The sequence below is a fragment of the Syngnathus scovelli genome, chromosome 20 (assembly GCF_024217435.2).
Source record: "Syngnathus scovelli strain Florida chromosome 20, RoL_Ssco_1.2, whole genome shotgun sequence".
NCBI classification, from domain to species: Eukaryota; Metazoa; Chordata; class Actinopteri; order Syngnathiformes; family Syngnathidae; genus Syngnathus; species Syngnathus scovelli.
In genome coordinates, this window is record NC_090866.1 from 8,796,365 (window position 1) to 8,818,845 (window position 22,481).

Below are 22,481 nucleotides of genomic sequence, written 5' to 3' on the forward strand. Positions count from 1 at the left end.
TTAACAGTCCAGGAAAATACATAATGGCTGAGATTGTGTAGGTATGAGGTAGTACTCTATTGTGTTCTGTAGGGGGCAGTAGTGTACAATTACTAAATGTGTTATCCCAGAGTAAATAAATGAGGAAGAGCAATGCGGAAGAAAGTCACCCTTCAGCTTCTGTAAATATGAATGCGCGACATTGAACGGTATTGGTCAAATTCGGCAAAAAACATTATATTTTTATCTGTTTAGCGAAAGTCTAAATGCAATTAAAAGGCTGTTGAATACTTCTACAGCGACTCGCAGCACTCTACTGTGTGGTGGGCAAGTCATAAAATGAAAAAATAATCATGTGTTTATATGTCGTAAAAAACAAAGGACGTAAAACGTAGTTTGTTTGTGCCCAATAATTATTTCATCTTTAGAAGGCACCACCTATATTTTCGTTGAGAATTGTAATACCTATACAATGTTGTTAAATTGGAGAATCTTGGTAGCAAGATGGGCTTTATTTGATTTATTTTTTAGGGGTGTGTGCTCAAACTACATGGCGCCATTCTACTAAGTCATGCACTCAATAAGTCATGATCTGTCTTAACTTGGAACAAAGATTTACTGCTAATGTTTGAGACTTTTTATCATTTTGCATGTCTGCTCACTTCTCTTCAGATTATGGCAGCAGGCTGTGTGAGGAAAGTACTTTATGCAGTCCAAATGGTGAATGGGGGCAGTCCAGGCTCCTGGACGCCAGCATTAAGGTCTCTCGGGAGGAGCAAAACGAGCAGCATCTTTGCTAACCATTGGAGATGGTCACCCTTCTGCACAGAGGTGGATAACTTGAACCCAACTCCCGCAGTAAAGAAAAAAAAGGATCCTCATGCTCGCACAACGATCACCAGCGTAGGGCGAAAAATCTCAGAGCGGCAAATCCAAGTAATTAGTGAGACCGGAGACAACTTGGGTGTCCTCCACCGTGCGGATGTGCTCAGAATCATGGATGAGAAGGGTCTCAAACTGGTGCTGCTCAGTGAACGACAGGAGCCCCCAGTCTATCGCCTGATGAGTGGGAAACAAATCCATGAAGAACAAATGAAAATGTGGGAGAAACAGAAAGCAAAAACAGGTATGTGGAGCTAAAATAAACTACAATTTCTTTTGACATTTGCAAATCATAAGATTACAATGAGCTGCAAAAAGATTCTAATACATGTCACAAGCAGATGAAATGTCATTTTAAATGGATTTGGTTGATATATTCCGTTTAGCTCCCGTGCAGGTCAAAGAACTTACCTTTTCATCTGGCATCGCGCCTCACGACCTGACCGTCAAATTGAAGCAAGTAGAAAGCTGGTTGGAGAAAAAGCACCACGTTAGGATTACATTGCGCTCGCCACGCAGAGAGTCTTCCAAAGATCTGGTGAGGAAGACCCACGCCCAGTTTACCACAGCTCCCACATAGTATTGTGTCTTCATGTCTCACAAATATTTTTTTTTCCACACAGGATCAAAAATTAGAGCAGATTGTACAACGAATAGATGTGACGGTGGGATTTGTCGCCAAGCCAAAAGTCATACGTGAGGGTCAAGCGGCCATGTGCATACTTCGGCCACCTTCAGCTAAGGAACTAAGAGACAAAGTACAAACTTCATTGTCGGAAACTGCCAACGCACAGGCTGCCCAGGATGAAACATCACCCTCGGACACACAAGAACACGCTTCAACAATGATCAACGAGAAATAAACTATAATTGGTCGTTCAATCTCTTTAAATCCTCCTGTAAGGTGAGACGCAACCCATGTAATATACAATTATGTGAGAAATGTGCATTTTTTTTTTTTTGTATATTGAAAAATCCAACTTTTCTGCACACCTTTAAGTCAAACCAACTGCAGCTAATAAACTCATAATGAGATAACATCCACAGCACATTGTATCTTAACCTTTATTCAAGAATGATATCATTTTTATGATAAAAATAAAACTCTAATTTGGCTTACAGATACATTCACTTGTCACAAATAGATGTGTTTCACACTTAATCCAACACCTTTCTTGAGCTTTCAGCATTAGACACATCCCTGGAACTTCCACAAGAATCCGTGTGTACATCTTAAAAAAGTTAAAAACAGTACAAGTGGAAATCTATGACATCCAACTAATTTTGAGCCCCCTCCACTCACTTTGAAAATATAAACTTTACTAAACTGTAAAAAAATAAATAAAAGCAGCATTAACTAACATGCATAAACAACATTTGTCAATAAGCCTCGAGTACTTTGTAGGAGGAGAAGGGTTTGACGAAATGATAGTCCAGGTTGCCGCAGTGAGGGCACTGCTGCACGTTGCTGTACTCGGAGAAATACTGCATACCGACGCGAACGTCCACCACTGGCTTCCCGCAATGTTTACAGTTGAGACGAGCCTGGTGGACGGCAAAGGGACAAAAATATAAAAGCCATTTTTCTCTCATTTTGTATACTGTTATATCTGGATTCTACCTGACAACAAGGTGAAGCAGCCAAGATGTCGTAGGTATACATAGTGCCTAATTGGTGCCAGCTCCCATCCCATCGAGACTTGCACTTGATACATACGATCTTGTGGACACCTTCTAGACAATCCACACATATGGCATAGAGGTGCATTAACCTGCCTGTTAGAAACGAAGAAAGATGATTAGTTGCCGAATGTCACTTAGATTTTAGTGCAACACCCTTCTGGAAATAACAGCCATGGTGTCCAATCAAATTTGAATCAATCTCCACTTAACAGTGGGACCAAATTAAATCATTTGACATAAAGTATGCAAAGCTGAATCAATTATCCTTTCGTACTTATGCATATTAGACGTCATCCATATTCAAGCTTGTGAGCCAGGACAGTACATCAAACAATCTTGCGCAAGCATAGCGCTAATTAGCATTAAAGCTACACACTACAAATAGACTGACACGCTTTGCTGTGCACATTTTAATTAAACATATTACTTTTAGAAAGTGTTGCAAAATTACATAAACAATTGACGCTGTGCATGACATCATTTACTTATTTAAAGAACTCGTAATACCAAAACAATTATGCAAATTTGCATTTTTACCTTGCAGGTGGCAAGGAACGTCGTACTCAATCTCATCGTGGCGTGATGGGCTAAGGAACATGGTCCCGTCCACCAGCGGAAACTGTTCAAAGACTGGCAACGCCCGATGGCATAGCGCACAGTTGACCATATTTCTCTGGCTTGCGCTGAGTGTGGACAGGATGAACCTAAAAGAACATAGTGAGTAAACGTCACAAAGATTCGAAACTTCCATGTGATTTTCTTCTTTGCGGTCACTCGAAATAACCTGCGATGTCGTCAAAAGAATCTATCGATCTTGATCTAATTTAAAGAGAATGATGGGAGCTGTTTTCGAATCTAGTCGAGTGTGCTCACTCCCACAACGACGCACTTGCCTATTAAAAGAAAAACTCCACCCATGCACACAATTAGAAGCACATTGTGCTTGACTTGCGCTAGGCAGGTGTCTTCTTACCTGCGCAGTTCTTCTCCCTGGCCCGCCTGGGCATCGTCCTCCATTCGAACATGGTAGGTGTTGAGTTTATGGCGAGGGATATGAGTGAGAAGCTCTGTGAGATCCATCCTCCTCAGAAACTGCACAGGTTGAGGAAGCGTGCCGTCACCTAAGCCGCCCGAGGCAAGTCTGTGATGAAGCGGGAGGGTGAAGGCCACCGGGAGGGGTAGAACAGTTGCGGGGTCCAGGTGAGGAACGCAACCCGGTGCTCGGCTGAGGGGTCCCCCTACCAGTAGATGCTTCCGCTGTGCATCCATGTGCACTGCTGATTTGAGAAATTCACCTAATTGACGGGGACCCCGAAAACCTGAACCAACTCCGCCAGGCCCGAGGACGGATGTTGGGGAAAAGGAGAAACCAGTTGGAGGGGACTGTCCTGGGGAGTCACATGGAGACTTCAAAGGTGGCCCCAAAGGAAAGAGACCTCCTGCTGCTCCTCTCTCGACTGAGTTCTGGCGGTCCACTGATTGTCTTTGCAGTAGCTCTTGACTCGATGCCCTGTGAGCAGTTTTACCTACTCCTCCTGCTAGCTTGCTTTTCCTGGGGTCCTCAAACACACTGTCCCCAGATCCGGAAGCCCCCCCAGACGACCCCACCCTCCCAGCGCTCCTCTCAGATGGTTTCTTCTTTCGTTCGTCCTGCATGCGCTTGACCTGATACCAGTCAGTGTCTTTTTTCAAATGACCCTGGCCGCAGCGGCAGGAGCAGAACCGAAAAGCCAGGTCATATCCTTTCTTGGTCCACATGTTCTGCCGACACTGCTTCTCATTCCACGAGCGTGCGCGACCGATGCAGTTGAACTGGACCAAAATGGAACTCTCCCACTCGTAGAAGCACTGCAGATGCATCCAGTTTCCGTAGGGGCACAGCTCGTTGTTGCACTGGATCCTCTGGTAGTCATCCTTCTCCAGGTCAATGGGCCGGCCCAAGCTGCAGCCCAAAGGGGTCGCGCACTGGGCCTCTGAATAATTCAAGACAAGAGGGGGATCAAAGATTAATATTGTGTCAATATGTTGTTAAATTTATTCTGTGTTCAACCTTGACTACAATCAGATGAATTTTTAGAATTTTCAATAATGCATGTTTTGGAAACGTGGAGAGTAATGCTAACTCCATAAAGGTGTTTCAGACTCTGGATTTAACATAACATATTAATCCAATAGTGTTACCATTTTAAGCAATAAATTTCAATACATTCAATATTTTTCACACAGTTCTACTGCCTAATAACTGTAGTTTTCAAACCAATATAGTATCAACTGTCATTTTAAAAGACACATATAATCATTAAACATGGGGGTGGGAAGAAGAGACAACAGACTTCCTTTTCGGCTAATCGGTAATATCTGCTGGAAGAAATGCTCCTTACCCGCCGCAATATGGAGAATAAAACAAACCGTTTGCAAATGAGCAGACTTTCTTAGTTTGATCAATACGAACGGTATTTAAAAAAAAAAAAAAAAAAAACACCCACTAGGCAACCATTTGCAGACGATCTGCGTGCAAAGCATGAAAATACCATCATTTAGCACGCTAGTTTTGCACGGTTGTGTTTTGCAAGCACAACCTCTGCACGAACACGACCGTTTGCATCGTCGCTGTGCAGGCATGTCACAGAAGCAAGCCGCATCGCATCACCAAACTTGTTTATTTACGTCTGTGTCCCATTTCCTATCTTACCACTCGAACGCTCGGTCCCGGGTGCAGCAGCAGCCGCAGCAGCAGCAGCAGCAACCGCGGCCGCGCCTCCTGTTGCGGCCGCACAGGCTCCATTTTCCTGCTCATCTCCGCTACTGTTAGTTCGTTTGCTCTTCTTCCCCTTGTTATTCTTCTGGTTGGGCATTTTTTCCCCGCACGATTTGTGAGTCAATCTCTTTTATCAACGGCTCGTATGAACGTAGTCTGTCATTTCTGTGGACTCCATTTCTGCAGGGATACTCTTGATTTTTAGTGAAATCACAGACGTGTTGTTGTCGTAGTAGTTGTTGGTGTTTTTTAGTCTCTCCGTGCAGCTCTGACAGCAACACTTATTAAGCTGCTATAACCTTTTGGAGAGAAGGCGTGCCCCTTCTCTTGTTTTCATTCCTGCTCTCTTCTTCTTCCACCGCGTGACGTCACTGGACCCCCGGCATTGGCCGACGGTGACGTTTGCGTTCAAGGACCCTGGGAATCCCGAGTATTTCTTGCTTTTTAGACACTTCATTCATTCGTTCTCCGGTGGGGTTTTCCACAGGGAATGAGTATGTAATGAGGTTGAATTTCTTATCATATTGCCATTTTTCTTTTTTTTACATGAGGACTTTTGACATGGTCGTGAACATTAATCTTTTGCATGAAAGAAAATGTGACAAAGCAGTGTGAAGTTAAAAGATTTCATTTATTGGAATGTAGACATGGGTTATTGCCACTACAAAAGACAGTAATTCTAACACACTATCCAGGAGTTATATATTCATTCACAGACATTGATCATAGAGGTATTGATGCTGTTCTGGCGAGGCCTCTATCTTCTTCCTTTACGATACGTTCACCTCATTTACATTTTAGAATGGGACACATTGAACTTGCAGACCAGGCATCTCCCGTAATCGTTACAAATGCACACATGATGCGATTTAACAGTCAGCATGCTTAAAACTATGCAAAAGATCGTTTTACACCACAAATAGGCCTGATCTGCAAATGTCATTGGCCTTACAGTACGAAATAAACAGTGGTAAATAGACAAAAACTACTGTACTGGTTCATTTATCAAGCATATTTGGTTGAGTTGATTTGGTCCTGAGGAAAAAGTACAAACTGATTTTTGTTGGCACCCTTTAGTAATTGTATTATTTTAAAAAATTGCACAACAAACACGTGTCCAATGTAAACACTTTGTCCATGACTGATATTTTTGGGGGGGGTTCTTGGGAGAAAAAAAATATTTTCTACAAAAGATGCAATGCAATCCTTCTAAAAAAGAATAACAAAAATGTGTTTTAAAAATGCACTTGTCTACAGAAATTTCTGGTTACGAATTTATTGTGTATTATACAAAAGTTGAGAGGTAGCAGAATGGACTCATGTAATGTATGGAACCATAATTAACCAATACAGTGATCCCTCGCTACTTCGCGTTTCGTTTATCACGGCTTCACTACATCGCTGATTACTGTATATAATAGCTTTATTTTGTGTGATTAATCCAGATAGTTCATTGTTGATATGCACATTGTGCTGAATCTAACCTTTTAAAGACGTGTTCACTAACGATTTGACGGGAACAGTTTGCTGTAATTACTGAAATTTGCACGACGTGCAATAAAAGTTGCGAAATGAAATGCATGTTAAGTGACAGTCTGCTCACAGCATGAAATACGGGATTGTACAGAAAAAGTCATACCAGATGCTTGGTGACTTGTTTTCAAAAAGTCACAGTAGCTCTTTAAACCCCCTTTTTCCCACTACTGGATATTGATGGAATTCACCCTGAGCATTTTGTTTAAAAAAAAAAAAAAAATCTATGGAAAAAAGTAAGCAGTCTTGATGACAGTTAACCAAATGTGTTGGTAAACAGAACACCAAGAACAGACATAATTGTACTGTTCTATTCCATATTTTTAAATCTAACACAACTATATTACTTTATCATTACAATATAGGCAAAACTTTCCAAATATCCACAACATTAGGTCGTTACAAATATTGTTGTCATTCGTGGCTGTTAAATAGCCCTTGAAACCAAAATTGTTCCCAAACACTGATTTTGGGTTTGTTTGGCAAACTGAAATGAAACTAAATCAAAATGAATAAGAATGGCTTTGGACATGCAGGAAAAAAAAAAGATCACTACTACAGCAGAAGCCTGATATTTGGAAAAGACACCAAAATACTTTGCCCTGCTATTACTGTGCGTAACGGCAAGACCTTAATTTTGGAGCAGGATGATGTCAACATTATCGTGGACGCCCTGCAGAAGAAACTCGCCTTCGAAGGTGACAATTTTCTTCTTCTTGGCGGCCTTCAGGGTGCCTACCAAAGCCTCGAAGATGTTGGCACAGCGGTCGTCATTGAACAGCACTCCAAACTTTACGCTTGTTTGACCCTCAGCATCTGTGATAAATTTACAACATTTTTTTCTACTTGTTCCTCCATGTTTCCAGCAGTTAGAGTAGTCAGCCTTAAAAATCACATGATTGCATGGTTTCTGCTTGGAGTGGACTTATGGAATTAACTGGCTTACAAACAGACTGGCCAGACAAAAGACTGAATCTCATAATGCTACAATGCACAATAAGAGCCTGGACTCACTTTTGCTGCCAAGTCGTTCAATCTCCTCCACCAGTAAGTTTACTTCATGAGAGACATTCATTGTTGCTATGGAAAGAGAATTGAAACAAGACATTAACATGTTAATGGTATTCTTCAGTGTGTGATGAATTTGGGTGCAAACACAAAACAGATTTAATTCACAATATTTACTGGACTGCAATTTGCACATTTTCCATGATGTGCTGCAATTTTGTTGTGATGTTTTAAAAGTGTTTCATCATAACAATGGTCATTTAATTCGTTTACGATGCATTCAAATGCAATCAGGAAAAAAGAAGTAATGCAATGACTGCATGTCTGCAAGCTACAACACGAGTAGGGCGTTTCACTGTCTATGCGGAAGTGGATAATCGGCGCAACACCGGCTCGCCATGATCAAAGATTCTTGTTCGATTTTGCCATGAACGTGAACACGTTCTCGTTACAATGTAAACGTTGGTGATCTATACATAATCGATTTTAAAATGACAATCAATTGAGTTACAATGCGGAAGGCTTGGCAATACTGTAACCGGTGACTGCTTACACTCAGGGTGGAGCCCTGACTGATAATGAATGCAATGTGAAATGCGCTGCCTGGAAATATTTTAAACAAGTCGACGAATATATACTATGCAAGCATGTGATGTTTTAAGAAGAACTTCAAATTTTCTTACCCGTGATTTGGTGACAGTCACCTCTCCACGATGCGGCTGCCTGGTATTGTGTGCGCTGTGTTTGAGGTCGTCGTAAATTCTTATTACTATGACTAACAGTAAAAATGGGTTGATTTAAATTGTACACTAAAATACAATCGGCTGCAAAATTTGTACATAAGAAAATTTTTAAAAATCTCTGAAATGTTCAAAAATTGGTTATTGTTCATGTTTCTTTTTGTAAAGAGCCTCGAATCTGACACAGATTGCCAAATTTCCCGAAGTCTTCAAACTAATCGTGATGCATTCCTAAACACGCTGGTGTCGGACTTTGTCCAACAAGAATGTGCACCCTGCAGTGTATTTGTTATATTAATTTAACATTTCCCGCTTATTTTTAAATTTGTGTATCTCATTAATAGTTGAAGGTCCTGGTGTGGAGAAGCCAACAGAACCTTAATATCTCCAAAAAGCAGAATCGCAATACTGAGGTCACCAAACCGCACCAATCGACATCATTTCTAGAATGCAAAATATCACTTACATATAATTCTGTAAAACTTTACCTGATCTGCACGGAACTACGTTCAGCTCAAACACAAAAAGTGAACATCGGATTACATTTTATTTTGAAGGATCCTCCGGAAGTGTTGCTTTAACAAAGTGGAATGACAGCGCTACTAGGAATGGCGGCCAGGGTCACTAGAGGAAGGAGCCCAAAGAGCCCGAAACTTTACTTCGAACGGGCCCGCTGAGGAGTTGAACTCTGACGAAACGCACGAACCCCCTTTTTCTTCTTGCGGACGAAACACGTTGTCTTTTGACGTGCGATACTTTGGGTCGAATCGCATGCTTAGCTTCGCCGTTACAATTGCCGCCGAGTTAGATCCAAGGTAGCCGCTAGCCAGCTGTTGGATCCCTTGCATGGCTGGCCCAACAAGTTAACCAAGTGACTAACTGTATTAAAGCAATCGCCATTCAAAGTTAAATGGTGATCGTCTATCTCTAGCAACAGCGACTATTTGGCGACAACAGAGAGGGAGAGGAAGAGGGGCGTCGCGGGGTACCAGTTTGTCATTGCCACTTGAGAACATAATTAGTGCTAATCTTAACGCTAGCTTCACAGCTAGCTAAGTTGTGATCCTGAAGTATCGCCCATTTTCGGATCCTGCCCCAGCTACTGGCTCGGGGGCTAATCGACAGCCCCGTTAGTCTGCCTTGAAAGAGGTATCTGTAGTAAGATGGAAAGTCTAACGTTGAGTGATGTCGAGCAGAAATACTACTCGGATTTGTTCGTTTACTGCGACACGGACAACACCAAAAAAGTGGCTTCTTATGGAAGAGTTCTTGACCTTTTCCGGGCGGCCCAGCTACCTAGCGAAGTTGTCATACAGGTAAGCTAACGGTGGTAAAGTCGTCAGATTTAGGCTTTTATTGCTCCACCAGTAAACCCACCCGCAAAGCGATATTTTGGATGTTTAATAAACTTGAGCTGAGCTGTCAGCAAAAGCTAAGGTTAGCCTTCATAGTTAGCAGCGCTGCGCAGTACGAGACACACCTTCTTCTGGCTAATGTTAGCTTCTCTGCTTAGCCGAGCTCCAAACATGCACATTGATACCTTTCAGATCGTGATGGACTTGCACAAATGCATCAAAACGGACTCATAACAACGCTTCACTTTTTCTTATCTAATTTTATTACAACTTAGGCATTTGCTTCCAACTTATCATTTAGTTCGCCCCCCTTTCCCACAAAACAGTCCCATTAGTTTCCCCTTGGCTGTGTATTTAAAAAAAATATTAAGTGTTGAAAAAGGCTGGCTCACTTTGATGTTGCAGTGTTGATGACTCACCTAGTGTACTGGCACGAATATCATATTGTGAATTTTTGGGGGTAAAAACAAAGCAATATCATCATTTTTTAAATACGCTCCAACTCTTTCCATCAGACGGGGTCAATAAACAGCACATCAGTTGAGCACAGAAGCCGGAAGCCCGTTTTTAGGTTTCCTGAAAACTTATCGTTTTTGCAGCCACTTCTGCAACAACTTTTTTTTTTTTTAACTTCCTGTCTTAGGTTTTTGTTCAACTGCTTGCACTAACAACATGGCTGCAAACAGGTTCAAGAAAACAAGCAACCAATTCTTGCGGAAAAAAAACAGGCAACGTGGAATCATTCAACCGAGTTATTTACATATTTTAATATTTATTTTTGTCATTTAAACATGTCTTTATCATGTAAGAATATGTAATAATGCTCAAGAGAATTTAAATATTAAATGAAGTTAAAACATTTCATTCTTGTGCCTTTTCGGCTGCCAGCGGCGGCACTGTTTGCACTTTGGTGACTCAGCAGCTTTTCCAAGGTCAAAAGGCGAGATGTGTGTCATGAAAAAATGAAGCAGTATTGTAGTCTTGTGTCTTTAAAAATGTACACTGAATCCAGCTGGCCTGCGAGAGACAGAGCAAGTAGTGTTTGCATAGACTTTGTTAAAAGTCACGTACTGTTTGCACACAAAAAACTTTTGTCGGCAAAAAAAAAAAAGCCATCAGTCAACTGTGGAAGGCTGAACACTTGAGTAGTCTCTTGCCCTGATTCTTTTAGTTTGGACTTGCACTCAGTGGGCTCTTTATTAGGTACACTTTCTCAATCTAATTCAACTCATTAAGACCTGTATAAAATTAATATTTTGTTAAGCCAGTGAGAGATCTTGTATGCTTAGCGTTTCCATTGTCTACTTTTAGTACAGTCGGGAATGGGACGAAACGTCTTTTGCAACTGGTCTGATTGCTAACATATGAGATCACATCAATAATGCTCGGCGCTGTTCTTGTGTGTGTGTTCAGATCACAGAATTGTGTGGAGCCACTCGGCTGGGTCACTTTGGACGGAGCCAGTTCTACATCGCCCTAAAGCTCATTGCCATCGCCCAGTCGGGCCTGCCGCTCAGAGTGGAAAGCCTCAACTCTGGTGAGTCCTTCCTGAAATTAAATTTAGTTTGAGATCGCTTCGGAACAATTGATTCAATTCTCAATGAAGCAAATTCACATTTTGGAAATTACAGTGAACAGCTTGAAGGGTCCATTATGTTGAACCCTAAATGACCAGTCTTTGTCTGATGTAAAAAGCTGGATGGAAAATTTAAGGAAGGACTTGATTCACAATGTTGCAACTTGAACATCCTGGAATGATTTCTCAATGTAAAGCCTAGACGCCACTTCCCCATGGCAAAACAATCGTAACGCTCCACTGTGATGGATGTTGGATGCTCTTCAAAAAAAATTCCTCTGTTTGCAGTTAAGGACCTGCCACTGCCAAGGTTCGTGGTGGGCAAGAACGAAGCTGAGACGAGACACGTTGCGCTTTACCAGGACCCGGACAGTCAGGGGTTGTACCCGGCCTCTGCCGCTGCGTTAATACCAAGGCCACCGGGCAGGGGTCACCAAAACAAAAAAGTCCCCACCTCCGCTAGTGCCCATCCCGTCCACGAGGCAGTTCAGCCGACAGCACCTAGCATAGAAACACAGGTTAGCCAAGTGTCTTCTATTGCCCTAAAAATACATTTTTTAAAATTATAGCAAGGTCTTGACTACATCGAGGCCATATATTGCAATGTGTGTGATTTTGAATGGTTCCTATCTTTTAGCAGGCAGAGCCAACATCCCCTGTGGTCTCTCCTCATCAGTCCCCACCCACCTCCCCACCTTCCTGGAGAAAACACAAACGGCAGCACAGTGGTGGAAACGCAGACAGGCAACCAGTAGTGGCCCCGGCCGGAGTCGTGTGGACCCAGTTCCGAGAGAAACAAACTGGTAATTCAGTTTCCGAGGAAGATATTTGTAAATAAATTATAAATGTTGTGCTCCATACCCCTGTATTTAAAAAAAAAAAAATACACAGAACGATTTTGATGATTCCTTTTTGTCCGTTTCAGCTCCCGTGGCGGGTGATGGGTTGTGGGCGTCACAATCGCCCCCTCTTCCGGGTCAGGAAAGTTGGGTCAGTTTCACAGCTGACACGCCGCCATCAAGCACAGTCCCTGGAGCGCATCCCTCGTCCGTACAGGTTGGTAAACTTGATGGGATTGCATTAACTCAACTTGTTACATCACATGAAGCAAATCATTGCCTATATTAAATCATAAATGTTGTTTTAATCCTCATTAATCCCTTGACAAGCTCCGAGTATATAATCTGTCACATGATCCCTTCCATAGGAAAGCACAACGATACGAACACCGATGGGCCCAGCAGCAACATCAACTACCAACGAGATCCAGCGACAGTCCAGTGGCTATGACGATCCCTGGAAGATCACGGACGAACAAAGACAGTATTATATCAACCAGTTCAAAACCATTCAGCCGGACCTAACTGGTTTCATACCAGGTATCAAAGCAGAGAACACACAACACTTTCAGAATGTGCTTACTTGAGTCATTTGTCTGTGTGTGTGTGTGTGTCACAGGTTCAGCAGCAAAAGAGTTTTTCACCAAGTCCAAATTGCCCATTTTAGAGTTGTCGCATATTTGGTGAGTCAGCGCATTTTCTCTGGCCTCTTGCATTTTTTGTCCACAGTTCAGACACGAGAATAACGAGAATAAAACACTGTTTGTGTGTCCTCAGGGAGCTTTCGGACTTTGACAAAGACGGCGCACTAACGCTGGATGAATTCTGCGCTGCATTTCACTTGGTAGTAGCCAGGAAGAACGGTTACGACCTCCCCGAGAAGCTGCCCGAGAGCTTAATGCCAAAGCTGATTGACCTAGATGACTCAGCAGGTTGGCAGCTTCACACCTTTCCTTTGTTCCCCCCTATTTCATTTTGTCCACCATACTAAACCGGAAATGTCCATTTGTGCTCCAGTGTTCATTTTAATGTTTGATACGCAGAAGTCCCCGAGTCAACACCCGATGTCGGGTTTTCGGGCTCCCCTACCGAGGTGACGCCGAACAAGTCTCCCTCCATGCCCTCGCTCACCCAAGCTTGGCCAGAGATGAACCAGAGCAATGAGGTTACAGCCTACTCACACAACAATCACATTATATCGCCTAATTATATCTAGGTTGACAAGGGTCGTTTATAAACGTCATAATTGGCACTGAATTGTTGGCGAATATGATCTCTGACTATGAAGCACGTCGTCGTTTGGTTCTCGGACTGTGGTGTCACAAGATGATTTTCAATGCCTGCCGGTGATCTCACTTCATCTCTAAATGACTGACGATGATGACACACCAGTGCTGATGTTATGAATGTGTGATGTCACTGCACTGGCCGTCTTGCTGACCTTTTTTTTTTTTTTTCCCCCCTCCCCGTCTCACTGTCCGTCTTTCTCCTTGCAGCAATGGGAGACGTTTAGCGAGCGCTCCTCCAGCTCACAAACTCTGACCCAATTTGACTCTAACATTGCACCAGCTGACCCTGTAAGTCAATCACTTAGCATGCATGCTTTCACCATTAATGGACAGATATTAACCCGTCATGAGAATATCTGAATTGACTTCTTGTATCTTTCTCACTCTCTGGCTACTTTACCGTGTTTGGGCATGAGGTTCTTTCAAATGTGTGTGACTTCCTTTGCTACTGTGACATCCACATTTATATTTGGATATTAGAATTAATCTTGTTTCCGTTAACTTTGATATACATAGGTAAGAGAATTGACAAAGTGAGCACAGACCTTTTTTTTAAGGCTGGGTACACCATAATGATTTTTTTTTCCTCTTCCCTAAAGGACACAGCCATCGTCCATCCTGTTCCCATCCGGATGACCCCCAGTAAGATCCACATGCAGGAGATGGAGCTAAAGAGGACTGGCAGTGGTGAGAGCTTCTCAGCCAAATCACCTCGTAATGCATCTCAAATGAAATAATGTCGATAGTGCCTGCTGTTTTTCATTTTTACAAGATTTGAAGTTGTTGATGCAATATTGTCGAGTCTTGTTTTTGAGTCAATGCAGGCACAGTGGATCTGTAGAACTTGCATGCATTGAAATGACTTTAGAAGCGTGTAATGAATAACCTCAAAAGATATTTTTTTGAATAAAAACAGTGTCTCCTGGATTTGTTTGCATCCATTTATTTCCACATCTTTTAGATCACAATCATCCGACCAGTCCTATCCTGGCCAAACCAGAAGTGTCTGAAGAAGTCAAGCTGTCGGTACCTGCCACGATGAAGTTTGTACCAGCAAATGCTGCAGGTCAGTGTGTAGCTGGTGGGTTAGTTTGACATTTTAGGATAGTCTTATCATTGGTCAAGTCCAAATTAGATATGTTTTGACACTGGAGAATTCCTCACTTATGTTTGGTTCGAGGGTTGGGAGATTGGGATTTTCTCCTAACTAGAAAAAAAACCGGCAAATACAAAGAGGCAATTGGGATTTTCTCCTAATTGGAAAAAAAAAAACAGCAAATAAAAAGATGCAACTTGTGCATTTTGGAAAGTAATATCTATGTTAATATCACTGACCATGTTTTTGTTTTGTCTCCATATAGGTGATGGTTATAGCAGTTCTGACTCCTTCACCTCCGACCAGGAACCAGTTGAAAGACAAAGGTAATTTATTATGCAACAAGGTGACAGACACGTCCATTTTAAACATGAACTTTTTTTTTACTTGGGGGTCCAAAGTATTTGTATGAATACAGTATTAGTTGTTGACTAAAAATCATTAACAATCAGTGGAATCAAATATTTGTCACTTATTGATTTAGGAGTTTTTTGTGATCTGAGTGGTCTTGTTTCTGTGTCCAGGTCTCAGTCGGGTGCTTCTCCAGAAGCTCTAAAAGTGGTAGCGCCCCCTCCCCCTCCACCCCGGCCTCACCCGTCGCACTCCCGCTCCTCATCGTTGGACATGAACCGCAACTTCGCTGCGGCCTCAGCTCCGGGGCAGCCGCAGCCCGCCGCCATAGCTTTCCCACCCGCAGTGCCTCCTCGACCGCTTCCTACTCAGGTGAGGCACTTCATTTATTCACCCAGAAATCCAGACTTACCCTTTGCTTATCTCCTCTTCAGTCATCAGTACCGCACACTGGACAACGCGCCGAGGCTGACGGAGCAACGGGAGCGGGGGCTGCGCTCACCACCACGTCCCCCCAGCAGATCCCACAGCAACCCAATTTTGCAGACTTCAGTCATTTTCAGGCCTTCGCCGCATCTGAGCAACCTTCGAGCTTACCGGAGGTCGACAAGCACAGCGATCCTGGACAGGTGCGTATCTTTGTTGAAGGAAGTAGCAATTTGCAAAAAATAAAATAATAAAAAAATCTCCTTGTTCATCTACTTACTAATCAAGACGTACTTTTTTGTGGGTTATTGCAGGGGGACAAGTCGTCAGAAGGAGCCGGGCCCCTACGGACAGTCAAAAGTGACGGCCAGGCTGATGAAAGAACTCCCATCACTGTTAACTCTGTAATGAACTGCTTTCTTTTAATCCCCCCCCCCCCCTCCAACACAATTTTCTTGCAAAACCTAATGTTTTTTGTTGTTGTCCTTCCAGACTAAGGGTTCATCTGGCCCTTTAGCTCCTCCTCCCAAGCCCATTCGTCGCAGGTTGAAGTCTGAGGATGAATTGCGGCCTGAGGATGAGCAGCACGTGCCGCAGAAGCCCAACATCATAGCAGCTGCCTTGGCTGCTCAGCCCTCAATCCCCAGGTTGGCAAAAATTTCCTAATATATGTTAGTGATGAGATGCAATTTGGTCACCAGAGTGTATATTTGCATGTGTGTGTGTTATGTTGACAGGTCGGTAGGTAAGGACAAAAAGGCAATACAAGCTTCAATCAGAAGAAACAAAGAAACAAACACGGTGTTGGCAAGACTAAATAGTGAACTGCAACAACAGCTGAAGGTACTTCACACACACATCTTCATTCATTCAGTAATGCAGAAACAAAAAGTTTTAGAAACACCGACTCAGCAAGCAAGACTAGTAGTTTTTACAAAGGATAAAGAATATATGACTGACGGAATCGATTCAAGCTACCCGTTAGCACTTCACTTTCTTCTTGGAGTGATTAGAATTTTTACTTTTTTAAACTCAAGGTTGAATTTTTTTTTCCAGGACCTGCTTGAAGAAAGAATATCTTTGGAAGTGCAGCTGGAGCAGCTCAGACCTTTCTCCCATCTTTAACCAACACCAATAAGGTGGTTGTAGTTTCTCCAAAGCAAGGCCTGCGCCCTTGGTGGGGATGCCACCCCCCACCCTCCATCCCCCTTACTTTCCTCTCCCTTCCCATCCGCAGCGTGCACCTTGTTTAAGCCCCGCACTTGCTTATCAGGTGTACAGCTTAGCGAGCCGGGGAGCACAGCGTGGGCCGTGAGAGCACGAGAAGAGAAGACGTGAGTTATTCTTCAATGTGGCACTTTTCAATTTTCTCTCCAGAGAGATGAATCCATGGCCGACAGCTTAGTGGGGAAGCAGTGTTGGACATTTGGCTGCAGCTACGAGTTCTGTCCGAAGAGATAACTGCTGGGGAACGAATGTGTGTGTGTGTGACTGCGTATGTATGTATGTGTGTGTGTGAAAGGGACATCTGTTAAATGTCTGGACTGAAGTACCAGTGTTGTCAACACACCAATCTACAGTTTCAAGAGTTCTTTAGCCAATTTTTTTAAAGGGAGTTTCACACTGAACTCCTGTAAATAACTAATATTGAATACAGTTCTTCAAGATTGTCAAACTATGGTCACAATCAGTTTAAAAAAATGTTACATGTGTTTACCACTGAAGAGCCATTTTCAAATCTCAAATTTTGTGACTTGTTTGGCGCGGTCTCTGGGAAAGGAGCCTCGGTTTGTTTGAAAGGGTTCTGATTTATGCCAAATGACTGAATTATCACTGCTGTCTCGCCTCTGTTTGGACTCTTTCATATTTGTTTCCATCATATCGGGATCACCATTTTTTTTTTTTAAAGCCCATTTTCATCGCAGCTTTATGTTCCAATCTCCTTTTATGTAAAACGAGCGTTAAGTCAATTCCAGCTACATTTATGAAGGAACTCGGAATGAGAAGCTTCCCTGTCATTTCCCCTTTTCGACAAAGGTCCAGAGTTGATATTTTCAATCATTTGCCGGATGACGTCGGCACTATGCAAGTTTGAGGGCGATACATCTCCACAGCTGTTAGATCTTAGAAATAGTAGCAACTGTGTCTTTGTATCACGGATCTTCCAGGACACAATCTACTGTAAATGTTCCAAGAGGGAATCAATTCCCAAATCAGTGTTTCGCACTTTCAGCCTAAATCCGTATTAGAAGAAAAAAAAAAAATATTAACGAGTAGTGATCAGGTAGCACAACCTGAATGATCCAACTGCACTTTGAACGTAAAAACCCTCTGTATGGCTTTTATGGCTTCCTTTTTGTCTTTCTTTTAAACTGCTAGTCTGTCAGAAGTATTACGGAAAAAAAAAAAAAAGACGATCATCACCCAAACCACTCAAGTTGTCACCTGGAAAAAGTAAGGTTCGTGCCATCCCAAAAATAGCCTGTTTGATTTATAATTTTTATTATTGCTGTGTCTTAGGCCTTACTCTTAACTCCCCCCCCCCTGCCTGGAGTTTAGGTTTCCATGGTGACTGACTGACAACCTTGTTGCAACAAGGTTTGCCTTTTTTGGTGTCTATTTTTTTCATGGATTGTGTGTATGTGTGTGTGTGTGTTGCTACGCCTGGAGCTAATACCATTTAAAACCCTGTTTGAAAACCATCGTGGAATGGATTAGCGCTTGCCGGCAATCCAGGCAGAAGCAATCTGTTGAAAAACGAAACAAAACCTTTGGTGGGATTTTGAATGCTATTTGTTTCCAGTGTCGGACATTGTATATGACACACCCCTTTTTGGACTTGTGTACATTTGAATTAATTGCTGACTAACAGCGAGATAATATTGTATTTAATTTCTTCTCTCTTTGGCTGTGGGATCCTAGATGTTTAAACTGCATGGATGTACTGTATCTCTGCAGAGTCGACTAGCAGCTGTGTGATTTTTACACAAAAAATAAAAACGGCACAATATTTTAAAACGTTTGCAATTAATTGTGATTTCACAATGTCTTTTTAGAAGTAGGATAAAGCAAGGGCAACAAAGATCAACAGGAAAATACTGCGGATGAAAGGTAATGCTCATTTTTGGTGCCTTAATTTACAATGTATAAAATACTAAAGATTTGAATTCATTAGTTTTCATTAACTGATATAAACACAACAAGAGACAATATCTTTGAGAAGGTTTTATTTTTCTCTACGCATTGCTTTATTATCGCTAAGATTTAGCTTAGAGATACTCAACAGCAGGATTGATGTTTCATTAATGAGCAAAATCATAACGATTAGTGCAGAATGATGCAAGATCAGTTTAATCTGCAGGTGTTAAGAGGTTAGGAGAACACTGTAGGACAGACTCTTGAAAGTCAGGCAGATTTATGGTCGTCAGCTCAAAAAGCCTTTCTAGAGACGATCTACTAAATATTTTCTCTTCCAGCAGGACTAGGAGATGAACATACACCTTACGAGGGTTAAACCGTCGATTTGCGGAAGCAGGACTTGAGCGGAGGAGGCGCAGAGGAATCGGTGAGTCGCTGCAGGGTGTGTTTGGATCAAGGAGAATATGCACGATGCCCCCTATTTGGCAACACTGAAAGAGAACAAAATATGATTTTTTATTTTCAATTTCAATTCAATTTTAATATGACAATACAGGTTACTTACACAGTGATGTCCTTATAGCGGTCCAATGCCTCCTGAGCCACCACCTCTGGGAACTTGGGGTCATTCCAAGGAATGTCACCCGGGATGTTCAAGTTCATAGGTGGTGATTTGAAGAGTTTAACAGACACTTTGGTGTCTGGCTGCTCAGGTTCCTCCCCGGGTCTCTCCACTGGATCCCTGGTGAGCACCTACAAAAACAAAAGTATTAAATTGTTGCAAAATGCTCGCTTATCTGCTTTAGGAATGAATGACCTTGTAGTTAGAACATTTGGTTCAAAATGAGATAAAGCAAAAATATTTTCGGCCAGATTTAATTGGAAAAATATTTTTAGGCCAGTCAGCAGATTTAATTGCAACAACCGCCCAAGTAGAACAAACAGAAAAGGTCAATAAGGTCAAATAAAATGTGTATTTACCGTCTCGACTTTGAAGAAGTCATCCTTGGCGTCAGTGTTGTTCGCCAGAGAAGATACCCATCCAAACTGCCTGTTGAACAGGTCCATGACGGTGGACGTGTTGAACATGTGCTCCTCGAAGTGCTTTAGGAGAGCGTTGTAACGCTGAGTGAAGCGCTCTGCTATGGCCAGAGCCCTCTCCAGCTCCTCCTTCAGGGGACCTTCCAGGGGTTTCTTTCCAGAACAGTCTGTGAAGGAAACAGACAGTTTTGAAATACCACTAAACCATCCCTAACTGTGTTATTTTATTCATCATAATTGTTTTTTTAATTATTTTACTACTTGCCGACATGTTCAATCTCTTTGCACTTCTGACACTCGTCACGGAATTTGAGGCAGCCGGCTGAGTTGCGGCGAATCTCCCTGCAGGTCATGCTGCCGTCTCCGAAAGGTTTGGTGATGACCACGTCCTCGTTCACGCTGCCATCTGTGAGCACATGCAAAAAACACATTTCCAGTTTCATAGTTAATCTCCAAATACGAAAGTTTCCATCCTTTTCTAACCCTGGTGTTATTGTTCCAGAGCATACCTTCATTCGTGGGGACGTCTGTGTCAATGTCCAACATGGAACCAAAAGAGCTGAAGGGGTCCTTCCTACCAAAGCCCATCATGTTGGAGAACAAACCCTGAAAACTGGGGAAGGGTTCGTGGAAGAGCGAGTGGATGCTTCGACGCCAGCGAGATGGGAAGAAGTTGGGCAGGGTGAACGCCGGCGGGTTGTAATGCACGTGATCGGCCACCTGGAAAACATTGCCGACACCAAAAGATTCCAAGTAAGATTTTTTCCATTGTGATCTTATTGAAGAAAATAAAAATGGTATTTTATGAAATCAATTATAATTCACAGTTGGTTAATTAATTATAATTACATTCTTTAAAAATAAAAGTGCATTATAGTTTTATGGAAATAAATAATTTGCCAAATATAAATGTATTCAGTTTTTCCTATTTAGTTAAATTAAAAAAAAGTAAAATAAAAAATATATAATTAAAAGAAATCTAGCCCCTTACCTTCATACTGTCTGAAAATATGTCATCAACTCCATCAGCTAGTTCTTATAAATTATAATTAAAAGAAATATAGCACCTTACCTTCATGCTGTCTGAAAATATGCCATCCACTCCGTCAGCCATCTCGGAATATTTGTCTTCCAGCTCCTTAAACTCTTTGCTCTGACGTTGTCCTTCCTGCTCCAGGGTGTCCATCCTCTCCCCGTTGATCCAAATGGAGAAGGGAGACGTTCGGTTCAGTAAGTCCTCCAACTGTCGCAAAAACGAGACTGCTAAGTTATACAAAAATTCATAATAACGATAAGCCAGTGATATCTCACCTGGCGTCCCACCATCCCAGATCCACTGCTACATGTGCGGGAGTAGTATTTGACGCAAGTTCTTTTCAGACATGGCTTGCATTCCTCCCACAGGGCCTTCATGGTCTCGTTACAGACCTCCTCCTGCTCCTGCAGCTTGGTCTCCATCTCCTGAGCAGCCATCATGGCCTCCTGCAACATCACAACAACTTGGATTAAGGTCAGGGCTCTCACGGCTTACTGTAGCTTGATGAGTAAACTGTTCATACGTCTTTCTTCTGTTTGGTTTTCTCCAGCTCGTCTAAAACCTTCTTGTGGTCCTCTGACGATTTCTGCATCATATTCTTCATCTCCTTGACGCCATTGATGGCATTCTCAATCTGTACATTTAGGTACTTCTCTCCGTCAAGTGAGATCTCTGCAGAGAAAAAACACAAGTATGGATTTATGCATATTTAGTTCAATATTCCTCTGAGCAAAGTATACTCAATTTTACATGTGGCTAAAAGATCTTACGTTTGAGATTTTCATCGGTGGGAGGGACCAAGCAGTTGGCGCAGGCCAGAAGAAGAGCCACCACAGCCAGCGACTTGGAGCCCTTCCTGATCTTCATCATCATCATCATTAACATCCTCTCCGACTCTTACAGGGTCAGCAGGTGTTGATGAGAAATGCTTGTGATGAAAAAAAAAAAAACAGATCAGGTAAGACTTTAGTCAACGTTATCCTTGTTTTTGCGATGGTGTTGTAATATCATATTATAGACACTAGGTGGCTCTACATGCTGCTGATTTAAAAAAAACATGATTGTGCCACCGTCCCAAAAAAAAACAGTGAAAAGTTAATTCACTAACCCCAAAACACTTCAGACCTTCTTTTTTTTTTCAAAATAAAAGATACAATTCCATTGCTGCTGACCCCTACCGAGATGCTCTCCACAATCATGACAAAGCGTGTGTGTGGCGTGAATGAATGTAACCATATCACCAGGACATCGTGTCCACACGCTGACCTTAGTGTTGAGTGTGACTTTCACCAAAGTGTAACTTTCCGCTGAGCGTTGCATAACTTGAACGGCAACCTTCTTCTCTGCTTATCCATTTCTGCTGATTAATCTGCTCTGCTGACCCTTAATTCTCCTTATTCAAACTCAAGTGACCTTTCATCAGAAGGTCACCCCTTCAAGAAACACTCTCATATAATTTACGTTACCTGGCAACACATAGATGAAATCTGATTGGACAAAGAAAATAAATAATTTTTGAAATATAGATCGAATTAATTTGGCAATGTTTCATTATTCCAGACTGTTTGAGCATCTCTTGTATCTTCTGTGAACAGGTTTTGAACATCAATAGGAAGCAAAGAAATTCTTTCCATCTCTGTGGTGGCGTATGAGCTGGATAATGAGGTTAGTCTCCTACTCACAATTAAAATAGACACTTCATTATATTACTGCATGGTTGGATCATTTCCTTTTAGGCATCGTTAATGATG

At 42.2% G+C, this 22,481-nt stretch overlaps 5 protein-coding genes across 11 annotated transcripts; 2 read left to right on the forward strand and 3 right to left on the reverse strand.

Annotated features, from left to right (window-relative positions):
• Positions 1–87: 87 nt before the first annotated feature.
• On the forward strand, positions 88–3,292 carry mtif3 (mitochondrial translational initiation factor 3). Of its 2 annotated transcripts, none has more exons than XM_049758019.2 (5): positions 88–188; positions 652–1,105; positions 1,248–1,399; positions 1,485–1,765; positions 3,089–3,292. In XM_049758019.2, the coding sequence occupies exons 2-4, from the start codon at positions 655–657 to the stop codon at positions 1,722–1,724; spliced, it is 843 nt and encodes a 280-aa protein (XP_049613976.1). In that variant the 5' UTR covers positions 88–188; positions 652–654; the 3' UTR covers positions 1,725–1,765; positions 3,089–3,292. The 2 variants fall into 2 exon arrangements, with proteins under 2 accessions (XP_049613976.1, XP_049613975.1); XM_049758018.2 differs by having other exon boundaries at positions 105–161.
• Positions 1,909–5,399, reverse strand: heca (hdc homolog, cell cycle regulator). Its single transcript, XM_049758016.2, has 5 exons — positions 5,237–5,399; positions 3,518–4,517; positions 3,082–3,248; positions 2,483–2,637; positions 1,909–2,406 (listed from the first exon to the last, which is right to left on the reverse strand). The coding sequence occupies exons 1-5, from the start codon at positions 5,397–5,399 to the stop codon at positions 2,242–2,244; spliced, it is 1,650 nt and encodes a 549-aa protein (XP_049613973.1). The 3' UTR covers positions 1,909–2,241.
• Positions 5,400–7,046: 1,647 nt separating this feature from the next.
• abracl (ABRA C-terminal like) lies at positions 7,047–10,473 on the reverse strand. The gene is made up of 4 exons (XM_049758022.2): positions 10,358–10,473; positions 8,527–8,618; positions 7,850–7,915; positions 7,047–7,651 (listed from the first exon to the last, which is right to left on the reverse strand). The coding sequence occupies exons 3-4, from the start codon at positions 7,908–7,910 to the stop codon at positions 7,467–7,469; spliced, it is 246 nt and encodes an 81-aa protein (XP_049613979.1). The 5' UTR covers positions 7,911–7,915; positions 8,527–8,618; positions 10,358–10,473; the 3' UTR covers positions 7,047–7,466.
• reps1 (RALBP1 associated Eps domain containing 1) lies at positions 9,150–21,641 on the forward strand. 6 transcript variants are annotated; one of them, XR_011086031.1, is made up of 20 exons: positions 9,151–9,899; positions 11,352–11,475; positions 11,803–12,032; positions 12,152–12,317; positions 12,440–12,570; positions 12,722–12,893; positions 12,973–13,036; positions 13,131–13,285; positions 13,397–13,518; positions 13,850–13,930; positions 14,242–14,329; positions 14,604–14,708; positions 15,004–15,064; positions 15,263–15,461; positions 15,524–15,718; positions 15,830–15,919; positions 16,008–16,162; positions 16,253–16,358; positions 16,572–18,113; positions 18,572–21,641. XR_011086031.1 is itself a non-coding variant. In XM_049758010.2 (20 exons), exons 1-19 carry the CDS (start codon positions 9,747–9,749, stop codon positions 16,638–16,640), a joined length of 2,466 nt encoding a protein of 821 aa, XP_049613967.1. In that variant the 5' UTR covers positions 9,151–9,746; the 3' UTR covers positions 16,641–16,657; positions 16,753–18,533. The 6 variants fall into 6 exon arrangements, 5 of the variants coding, with proteins under 5 accessions (XP_049613968.1, XP_049613967.1, XP_049613966.1 ...); XM_049758010.2 differs by lacking the exon at positions 18,572–21,641 and having other exon boundaries at positions 16,572–16,657; positions 16,753–18,533; XM_049758009.2 differs by lacking the exon at positions 18,572–21,641 and having other exon boundaries at positions 16,572–16,654; positions 16,753–18,533.
• clu (clusterin) lies at positions 18,728–21,657 on the reverse strand. Its single transcript, XM_049758017.1, has 9 exons — positions 21,501–21,657; positions 21,254–21,402; positions 21,006–21,176; positions 20,767–20,937; positions 20,204–20,414; positions 19,960–20,100; positions 19,635–19,861; positions 19,219–19,406; positions 18,728–19,144 (listed from the first exon to the last, which is right to left on the reverse strand). Exons 1-9 carry the CDS (start codon positions 21,613–21,615, stop codon positions 19,132–19,134), a joined length of 1,386 nt encoding a protein of 461 aa, XP_049613974.1. The 5' UTR covers positions 21,616–21,657; the 3' UTR covers positions 18,728–19,131.
• Between the last annotated feature and the right edge of the window lie 824 nt (positions 21,658–22,481).

What these genes read in the sequence shown, in the direction of transcription:
- mtif3 (XM_049758018.2), top strand. Translation starts at nt 120, where the DNA reads ATGAGGAAGAGCAATGCGGAAGAAAGTCACCCTTCAGCTTCT. An exon ending in AAAGTCACCCTTCAGCTTCT is followed by an intron (nt 162 to 651) that starts GTAAATATGAAT and finishes ACTTCTCTTCAG; the next exon opens with ATTATGGCAGCAGGCTGTGT. An exon ending in GAGAGTCTTCCAAAGATCTG is followed by an intron (nt 1,400 to 1,484) that starts GTGAGGAAGACC and finishes TTTTCCACACAG; the next exon opens with GATCAAAAATTAGAGCAGAT.
- heca (XM_049758016.2), bottom strand. Translation starts at nt 5,399, where the DNA reads ATGCCCAACCAGAAGAATAACAAGGGGAAGAAGAGCAAACGAACTAAC. An exon ending in CGTTCCTTGCCACCTGCAAG is followed by an intron (nt 2,638 to 3,081) that starts GTAAAAATGCAA and finishes CGTTTCTAACAG; the next exon opens with GCAGGTTAATGCACCTCTAT. An exon ending in CTGCTTCACCTTGTTGTCAG is followed by an intron (nt 2,407 to 2,482) that starts GTAGAATCCAGA and finishes GCCGTCCACCAG; the next exon opens with GCTCGTCTCAACTGTAAACA.
- abracl (XM_049758022.2), bottom strand. Translation starts at nt 7,910, where the DNA reads ATGAATGTCTCTCATGAAGTAAACTTACTGGTGGAGGAGATTGAACGA. An exon ending in TGAACGACTTGGCAGCAAAA is followed by an intron (nt 7,652 to 7,849) that starts GTGAGTCCAGGC and finishes AATTTATCACAG; the next exon opens with ATGCTGAGGGTCAAACAAGC.
- reps1 (XM_049758008.1), top strand. Translation starts at nt 9,747, where the DNA reads ATGGAAAGTCTAACGTTGAGTGATGTCGAGCAGAAATACTACTCGGAT. An exon ending in AGATGAACCAGAGCAATGAG is followed by an intron (nt 13,519 to 13,849) that starts GTTACAGCCTAC and finishes TTCTCCTTGCAG; the next exon opens with CAATGGGAGACGTTTAGCGA. An exon ending in AACTGCAACAACAGCTGAAG is followed by an intron (nt 16,359 to 16,571) that starts GTACTTCACACA and finishes TTTTTTTTCCAG; the next exon opens with GACCTGCTTGAAGAAAGAAT.
- clu (XM_049758017.1), bottom strand. Translation starts at nt 21,615, where the DNA reads ATGTTAATGATGATGATGATGAAGATCAGGAAGGGCTCCAAGTCGCTG. An exon ending in CACCGATGAAAATCTCAAAC is followed by an intron (nt 21,403 to 21,500) that starts GTAAGATCTTTT and finishes TTTTCTCTGCAG; the next exon opens with AGATCTCACTTGACGGAGAG. An exon ending in AGACGTCCCCACGAATGAAG is followed by an intron (nt 20,101 to 20,203) that starts GTATGCTCTGGA and finishes ATGTGCTCACAG; the next exon opens with ATGGCAGCGTGAACGAGGAC.